General features: G+C 42.0%; 1 protein-coding gene across 1 annotated transcript; it reads left to right on the top strand.

The window, feature by feature from the left end:
- Positions 1-1,974: 1,974 nt before the first annotated feature.
- RGS4 (regulator of G protein signaling 4) lies at positions 1,975-9,090 on the top strand. The gene is given in 6 exon segments (XM_070608179.1): positions 1,975-2,220; positions 2,223-2,290; positions 5,200-5,304; positions 5,617-5,678; positions 6,266-6,432; positions 6,865-9,090. Coding segments are annotated over 6 exon segments (873 nt in total). The 5' UTR covers positions 1,975-1,989; the 3' UTR covers positions 7,105-9,090.
- The last annotated feature ends 628 nt before the right edge of the window (positions 9,091-9,718 follow it).

Genomic DNA, 9,718 nt, shown 5'->3' with positions numbered 1-9,718 from the left:
GTATTTTGTTATCTACTGTGTATAATCTAACAATAAAAAAATATTTACCTAGCACTTTACAGTTTAGAAATACCTCTGTTTACATAGTTTATCTCATTTGATAAAGCGGTTGAGTGATAGGGTAGCATAGTAGGAAATCCATATGACTTACTGTCAAGAAATCAGCTCTATTAGGAAGAAGCTGTGACCTTGACACATCACTTTTCCTCTCTATTTCCTTTGTGGTAAAACGAAGGTGTTAGTCTAGATTGTCTTAAATCCCATTCAGGTCATCTATTGGAGCTATTTATATTTAACTCCTGACAGCTCAGGCTTCTCTTTGATCTAGGTCCAAGATAGAAAGTTCTTATCGGGTCTTCATTCATGTTCTTAAAATCAACTTATTTGAGTGATCACTCTCTTGGCTGCCCAGGTAGGCAGAGAAGGCCCCGGTTCATCTTTGGGTGACCTTCTCTCTCTTTTAATGTCTCCCTTTGATGCCAGTTCTGACTGGTTCATCTCCCTGGGTCTACCTTCCTTGGCCTCCGTCATTTTGCATTACTCTGTAGCCCTTTCCACACCACCACCAAGGACGACTGCCAGGTTCACAAAGAAATTTATTTGTTCTATGTTATACCTCAAGGAAAATCTACCCAGTAGATAATCGAATACATTTTTTTCCTATTTCAAAGGGAGAAGGCCAGATATTTTTTCCTACGATTTAAGTGCATCTTCTGGAGATTATGACACTTCCACCCTGTTATATTTCTCTGTCATCTCCTTGCTCTAGCTATGGACAGGGGCAAATGGTGGGCGGGAATTGTCGGATGTTCAGGGTCACGTATGCGGTAGGGGTATTGCTCCTTACAACTTTCCTTTCTATATTCTCAGGCACCTTTGCATCTCCCTGGAATCAATTTATTTTCATCTTCTCCACCTAAACCATTTGATGCCTCTGCTTCTTAGATGTAAAGCATAGCTCACTATATCCTGTGATCAGGAATCTGTCTACTTGCAAAATGAAAGCTGTTCAGTCTGACATGGAAATTAATTTCCTCCTTCCACTTACAGCTTTCCTACATGGAGAAGACCTCTCTATAACTCTGGTATGGGTATTTGAGCTATGACTGCAAGATGGGAAACACCTGCGTGATCCTTTGAAGTATTCAGCCCATCATATTGTGTGCAAAAGATACTAATCATCCAGGTGTTCAGAAGCACCTGTAGGGCTGGATATTCTTAGGTCCTGAACCCTGGTAAGATGCAAGGCAGATGACGTATGTTTTTTCTTTCTCGATACTTTGAAATACCAGTTTGGAGACCTGGAACTACGAAAGACATAATAAGATATAAGTCCATTTGCAGATAAGAATGGATGCCTGTATGTGTTCATTTACTCTGTCCTCTGGTCTTCAAGCTGCTGTTTTGCAGCTTTTTGCAGGAAGCATGCATGTACAAGAGAGATTGTCAGTACTGGGCTGAATTCTGTTCTTAGTAAGATTCCTGGAAAGATAGTCCACGGTCAGGCTGATTACAGATGAAGCTAATCTATCTTCCCTAGGCTAGTTTTCTGTGCTGCCAGTCATATAACTGTCTGCCATCCAGCTATTCCTCCCCACATCCCCGTTTGAATGTGACACCTGTGGAGGCAACTTCTGCAAATCCTTGCCTTTAAACGATGATCCTGCCAGCTCCCTTTTGGAAGTAGTGAGGAAGAAACTTTGAACCATGCTAGGATATGCTATTTCCAATCCAAATGAGAAAGTGCCTTGAGAGCCAGCCCCACGAACTGCTGCTGGCACCTTTCCTTCCAAGAGGCAACTTTCCTTGCAATTGATCTTACAGCTAAATGAATAAACCTCATGCTTTGTAGCATTGTAAAGTCTTTTTTTTTTTCCTTTTCTAGAAATTCAAAACCTCAGACATCGGTAGAGACATTGAGCAAATTTTTATTTTCTGCACGTCTGTTTAGCGAGAGGATTTTCTCCGGCTATTCCTTTTACATTGTTGATGCGTCAGTCCTTCCTTTCTTATCTCTTCCAGCGGCTGGAGAGGCTGCCGGGAGCTGGTATTACAGCGCTGCCATCTGATTGGCTGGACGGTCGTGGCTGGGCTATAAAAGAGACCCCTACAGGTCTGGGAGAGAGAAGCTCAGTGGATTCCGACAGCATCTTTCCGGGAGAAAAGGCAAAGTGCGCTCAAAACAGAAGCCACAGCTCCTCCTGCCGTTCTTTCTTTCCTGACTTGCGAATCCCACAATAAACAAGATGTGCAAAGGACTTGCAGGTCTGCCGGCTTCTTGCTTGAGGAGGTAAGATTATTTTCAGCTGCTAACCGTGTTAAACTTTCGGATAGACTTTCTCAGTTGTTTACATATCCTACTTACTAACCTCATTGTTTGGAATTAGAAGCAATGTGGTCAGGAGAGTGTCGACTTCCTAGCTTTCCTCCAGGACTAGCTAGAAATTGTGACTTAAGAAGCATTCTCCCCAGATTTGGGCACTGACACGTTGTTTTATATGACCTCAGTTTTGAAGACTGTTCCATCCTCTAACCGAGCTAGTTCTAAGTAAGAAGGGACGTGAAATTTTTGGATTCTGCACAGTGGTCTGTAATATCACTACCTGGGATGACTATTATTAGTTGAGCATTGCTGGGGTATGTAGAATTCTGGCTCTGGGCTTTCGGATGGTGTGCTAGATTTTGTTTCACGGAGGACACCCCAGAATGAGGTTGTCTACAGCACCAGAAAGGCACTATACTCTCTGGGGTGCTGTAGTATCTTTCACTCTCTACGTTCTTAGAACTAAATGTTACAATAAAATATAGGTTCCAAAAGTAGATCTTTCTTATCTGTCTGCCCCTACCTCTAGTTCTGGAAATGTCTCCTGTGTGTGGTCGTTGAAAAATATTGATCATAACCAATTAGTTAAGTCCCGTAGAAGATCTCATCCTAAAGACATTGTTTTGTCAATGTACTTTCTCTTGATTAAAAAAAAAAAACAAAATACTTAAAGATGTGTAGCTACTCATATATCTTTGGCTTTTTGACAAAGGTATAAATGAATGCTTTCAGAGAATTGTTATATATTAGCCAGTTGAAAAAAATACAAAATTAATGCATATTACATTATTTAATCTTACAGTGAAAGGTAAAAAGTCAATCTGCAGGTAGACCACCCCTTTTCTTGTTTTCCTGCAAATTGAAATCACCTTGAATTCCAACTTAGAGATATCCCAGAAAGCACAGTCTTTTGTACATTGCTAAGAAGTTTGCCTTTCAAGTATTCTGTCCTTCAGGAATATGAAAGAGTCTTCTTTTTTTCATATTCTTTCATGACTGCTTTAAAATGAAGCAGGAGGGTCTGGCAGAGGCTCCCTAGGAAATAAATGCCTCTGACCTCCATCATTAATGTCCTGAACGGAATGGAGCAGATCACCCCAAGCTTCAGTTAACTCATGTATAAAATTAATCATACAAGATACAGGGGTGTCAGGAGAAAGTTATGCTCTGGGAAATATTTTGCGAGACAAGACAAAAGATTGCACTCGAGCTCTGCCCTCAGGGAGCAAGAGCTAACCTGGGGAGGTCAACTCTATGTCAGTAGGGTGGACTGCTCTTCCCTCTCCTCACTGTGAGCTGGAAATCATCCAGTCCAACACCTTCATTCTAGCGTTAGTGCCTGAGGCTCCAGAGGGACCGTGAACTGCTCAAGGTCACATAGGTGGTGGGTAACAGAGAGTGGAACAAATACAGGTTTCCTGAATCCGATCATCCCTGAAGTCATTTGGGTTTCATTTTTATGGTTGTATTGTGTTATAAGGGCAAATCTAATGTACTTGCTAAGCATACTTCCAGCTCTTCAAGAAATGACTCTGCGTTGGTCAATAACTGTTAGATCTCAGCCAGGGCCGGCACATGAAAATAGGAAATGATTTCTATTTAGACCAAATCATAATGTACTTATAGCATCACTTTAGAATCACCTTAGCCTTTGTGAATATCTTGCTATCATTGAGGAAGATTTTGCATCCCCTGACCAGTTGGGGAAGGAAAGGATGGAAAACAGTCTTGTAGAGGAGAGAAAATACTATTTTAGGGGCAGTCCAAGAACAAAATGGAATTTAAACTTTCTGGGGGAAATGCACATGGGTAAGCCACTAAGAAATAAGTGCCAACCTAAAACGTCTTTTTATTCTTCTTGCTTTTTTCTGTCTAAGAAGGAAGATCTAGTCATTCATTTCTTTTCAATTAGCATTTCTCTTTTAAAACAATTTCTTGGCTTTTATAATGAAAGAGATTCAAGCAAAAGAATAATTAACAAATAATGAGAAAATTGAGCTGAAAGCTTATTAAAAGGTCCTCCTTTGAGTAAGTCAGGTGCCCTGCTGCACTCTAGCTCCCTATTAAACAGCGGCAATAAGCTGGAAGCTCTGCTCTGATAAAGCAATCACTAGCTTCAGTGATGACTTACTTGCTTCCCTTTATTGTTTTTAAGCCTCAAGTGCCCTTTACAGTGTAGATGTTAAAAAGGAAAGCAGTAGCAGCAGCAGCAGCAGGAGATTTTCTAGAAGCAAGCCCGAAGGATCTCAGGTTTCAGCCTGAGCGTTCGCATATACCACCTCACCTTGCACTTCCCTCTGCTGGAGATGCACACCCCCGTGTATATCCCGTCACGGGAGTTGCTTGGCCCACCTCATAAAAGGCTGCAATTGAGCAGACCTTTACTTTCCTGAGGTGCTTCTACAGTTCCCTCTCTGCTAACAAGGAGGCAGATGGAAATAGCAAGCACCCTCCAGAAGGTGGCGTGCAGCAGGAAGGTGCCATATTTCACAGTTACTGCTTGCTTTCCAATTCCTAAAAATCACTCAAAGAACAGTCAAGTTTTCAATATGTTTCTGTTGAAGATACCGAAGTGTTCCATTTGTCAAAATGACAAGTTTACAGAAGAGGCTCCTGAGGGAGATCGAAGGGTCAGAATTCCAGTTCCTGACAAAGGAGCCGGTGCTCTGTCCCTGGCCTCCAGGTTTTGTAGTAACTCATGGGCAGAAGCAGAAGTGGAATCTTGTTTTCCTGGGAGTTCATGCAAACTCCAGCTCTCATTTCCTGAATAAATTGCCTCTGCCTCTTAACTAGTAATGGAATCTTTGAGCTCTACCATGAGGGTATCTTTTAAAGAGAACTATTATCATTATTCTTTTTTTTCCTCTTCCGTGCAGTGCCAAAGATATGAAACATCGGCTGGGTTTCCTGCTGCAGAAGTCTGATTCCTGTGAACATAATTCTTCCCACAGCAAGAAGGACAAAGTGGTGATTTGTCAGAGGTAAGAGAAGAGGCCTTGGAGAAGATCCATTGAGCATTAACTATCTGACGACACAGATGTTCCATGGGGAGAAAAGGAAGTTAGATCCCTAGTTAAGCTAAATTTGGATCCAGACAGCCTCCATTTTCATGGAGATCATACTTGCATTTGAAATTTCCATACATTTAGTCGAAAGACGGTCCTAGTCAACAATAGGTTTCACCATGATGATGGAAAAATAAAATCTCTACGTTTTATCCAGGGTCTTAAATTTCTTGCCCCAGTTTTGTGTCGTGGCATTCACATTGTTCTTTTTCTCTCTCATGTCTCTAGGGTGAGCCAAGAGGAAGTCAAAAAATGGGCTGAATCACTGGAAAACTTGATTAGCCATGAATGTAAGTCTGATAGTTCCCCCTCCCAGCTAATGAGGATAAAAGCACTCTAGATGGACAAGTTAGCTCATACTATGTTTGGTTTTATAGGAACTGCAGATATGCTTGGGTTTCTTCTGACTTCCAGACTCAAGGGAGTGAGTCTGTTTAAAATTTTATCATGTCTTAGAGCGTTGTGATATACAATGGAAAGTTCATACACAAACCATGTGGAAAACCATCTCTCTCACCACATGGAAAAAGGGGAGAGGAAAAAAAATCCAAATACTGAGATTTCTTGCAGAGTCAACCTCAGTTTCTCTACCCCAAACCCACTTTGGCAATTGATGGCTGCATGGGCATTTCAGAAACATAACATTTTCTTAAAAGAAACTTCAAACCTCGAGCAAGAAGTGCTAGGTATAGCTGAGATCCAATAGCTACCAAACATAGATTAGGGTTGCCTGACCCTAGTCATCTCCAAAAATGGAAGAAATAGGGGATTCTTTGAACTCTTGCCTTATTCCTTCAACCACCTCGGCTTTATCTAAAATACTATGTCCAAGAGGCCAGCCGGTGTGATAACTGTGGTTCTTTCTCCTCTATCCTAGGTGGGCTGGCAGCTTTCAAAGCTTTCTTGAAGTCTGAATACAGTGAGGAGAACATCGACTTCTGGATCAGCTGTGAAGAGTACAAGAAAATCAAATCCCCCTCAAAACTAAGTCCCAAGGCCAAAAAGATCTATAATGAATTCATCTCAGTCCAAGCAACTAAAGAGGTAGGTCTTCATGGCAGAGAATTCTCTGGATCTTTGTGAAATTTCCTAGTAGTGGTGTTCGTGGCATGGATCTTTAGACTATGTGAGTTAGAGGAAAAATTATAACAGTGGAGCAAGTTATGATAATCTTGACAACCACAAATAAAACAGTTAAGAAAAAAAGCTCTTTCATCCAAATGACTTAGATGATCTCCCTTAATGAATTTTTCCGATGAATGTCCCCAATTTGTGAGACAGAACAGAAAACATTGCCCTGCCCCCTGAAGCTGATGAGCCTTTTATACTCTCTTGACAAGTGGCAGGGTGGAGCCAAATGTCCTTTTCTTCATTCCTGGGGTGTAGAGGGTGCACACTTACTATTCAGGATAAAGCATACAGCCTTCCAGCTTCAACAGGGACTGTGTCTAATGGTGCCTTGGCCTCTGCCCTCAGGTAAACCTGGATTCTTGCACCAGGGAGGAGACAAGCCGGAACATGCTGGAGCCTACGATAACCTGCTTTGATGAGGCCCAGAAGAAGATTTTCAACCTGATGGAAAAGGATTCATACCGCCGCTTCCTCAAGTCCCGATTCTATCTCGATTTGGCCAACCCTTCCAGCTGTGGATCAGAGAAGCAGAAAGGAGCCAAGAGTTCTGCAGACTGTCCTTCCCTGGTCCCCCAGTGTGCCTAATTCTCACTTGGTGGTGTGGGGCTGAAATGTCAAGACTCTATGCCTGGAAAACCTGAGGCCAAATATTGATCTGTACTAAGCACCAGTACTTTCTCCACATTGTAACCTAATATTCATGCTGCCTGCCACGTGTGAGTCACTCCCATGTAAAAACCAGATTTGTTTTAGTGTTTTGGTGTTCATCAGGGCGGCATCTCATTCTAGTCCAGTTTTCCTGAATTTCTTTTAAGGTGCCATGTGAGCAACTATCTAAATAATGGCCTTGTATGTCTGGATTTTCAAAGATCGTCGGCAGTTCTCTCCTCCCAACAGTCTGACCTCAGGTTGGTTGGTTGGTATACTTCATGTGACATCCACAGGCACATGTATTCTGTTAGCCAGCACTTTCTCCAAACTCTAGATGTTTAGATGAGTTTGCTCTATTTTGTGTAAGTGTGTGCATATAGGTACACACACACACGTACATTCTATATACATATGTGTATATATACATACATAAATATTTCTGCAAGAATGGTTGGGGAAGACCCTAGGTGCTCATAACTAGAGTGTGTGTACATACTTACATGCATGTTCTGATCCCTGGTCTTTCATTGTATAATTGAACAGGGCAAACTGACTCAGCTCCCACACAGGCTAAGAAAGGCATGCTAACCCGTGGAAAGTGCATTCTGTAAAACTCCATGGGTCTTGCTGGAGAAGCATCCAAGGGAATCCATGCTTAATTTAACCACTGACAGCCTCCAAGTTGAACAGTATTCTAAGGAGCAAATATCATATAGAATCTTATACTTGACTGACGCAGCGCTGTCTCGGGCTGGTTATCACTAGTGGCACTTTTGAGTCCCTAAGCTGCTGGCCTCGCCTTCTTTGCCTGGGTGCTTGCTGCATGAGTCTCAGCAGCCGGGTGGTATGGAGTTGGGAGTTGGGATGCTTGAACTGGATGAAGAAACGCACGTAGGGCCTCGCCAGCTCCAGCTACTATAAGATACTGGCTGAGTAAGGGCACAGAATTTAAAGGTTAATATTCTTATCTGCTGCTCTCTTTTCCTCTCCTGATCAAGGTGCTCTTCTCATTTTGCTTTTTCCAAGAGAACTTTAGCCATCAGACGAGGCTCCTTAGCCCACTGTGGTTGTTTGTTTGATTCTCCATAATGGCTCTAGGCTATATGCCTACACTGATCAACCAGCAGCAGGGGAAAGATTACATTTTATGAGAGGAGACACGTTTTCCCAAACTGAAAAGCCCTCCTAGGTTTCTCTTTTCAAGGTAGAATCTTGTCCATTCCATCCAGAACATCAGGGTTAAGAGAGACTGAAGGCATTTCTTTCCAGGCTCTGAGACTAAACAAGAGGGAAGAGGAAAAAAGAGAAAAAGGATGTCCATTGTTAGAACTACTGTTCGGAACTTTTCAAGGCACATGAAATACTTGAAAATTTCTCATTTATGTTATTTATGGTGTTGTTTTGTACAATGTTTTTATTATTGTATTGTTTTATAAATGGAGGTGCATGATATCACCTGAATTATTAATGAACGGTCAGGAAGTAATTTTCTTCCCATTCTTCTAAAACTACGGCCTTTGAAGTGCACACACATGTACCAACTGCTTCGGTATAAATTACATGCATGAGCACCTTGTGGCGTTTAAGCCAGTAGACTGGGCTGCAAAATGAAGACGCTGGAGTGTGTGTATACAAATCTCATTGTGTTAAAGACATAGGTTTTCTCAGTTGTACCCTTCTTGTCTCTCTGGCAGTCTTTCCTTCAATGTCCCTGGAGTTTCTCATCAGCGTCCCTTTGTGTTACACACAATTCCAGTTTTGTCTCTGGTTGACTCCGGGATCCAAATGTATAACTCTCTTCGTCTTGCCCTATTATAACTGTCATGACTTTCAGATTGTACCTGTACTCCCGAACTGCTGTCTCACGAATAGGTTTGGAAGGTCATTCTGAATGAGAAGTAAATTATTTTATGTAATTCATTTTTCAAGTGTGTTTTTCAATTGCATTTTCCTGTTATTTCATCCCATTTGACATGGAGAGCTTACCTGCTCATGGTCCGTGGACAGAATACTCCTTCCATATGCATGCCTATTTTTATCATGTGCTTATTTAAAGGCCTCAAAGCTGATGCTTCCAGTGAAACACATGCATCTTAATAATAAGGGTAAATAAATGCTTCATACAAAACTATCTGCCTGTAAACACATTAATGATCCACAAACATGTTATGAGAAACAGCAGGGTGAGGGTGATTATAGAAAATGGCTCATGTGACAGCCTTTTATCTCTCCCATGCCAACTCTGGGAAAGAAAGGAGAAAATGAATAGTGTATATTCTTCAGTTCCTGCCACCCTCTGCCTACAGTTAGTCATGGAACAGAGGCAATCTTGGCTCCAGAGACTTTGCTAATCAGATTTGGTAGTTTACTTGCAGGTCCTCAATAGGTTTTCAAGGGATAGAGCAGCATTTCTTCTGCCTCCAGTTACCTGCCTGATTGAGAGAAGATGGGAGCAGTGGGAGGTGGAGGAGGTGGAAGGGAGTTGCAGATGCCTTAGGATGGATCCCTGCCCAAAGTGCTCAAAATCCTTCCCTCCCTTTTGCTGATT

This window comes from Equus przewalskii, unplaced genomic scaffold (genome assembly GCF_037783145.1).
Source record: "Equus przewalskii isolate Varuska unplaced genomic scaffold, EquPr2 ChrUn-3, whole genome shotgun sequence".
In the NCBI taxonomy this organism is placed as follows: Eukaryota; Metazoa; Chordata; class Mammalia; order Perissodactyla; family Equidae; genus Equus; species Equus przewalskii.
Note: the sequence above shows the minus strand (reverse complement) of the source record. Positions and strands in the feature narration are given on the sequence as shown.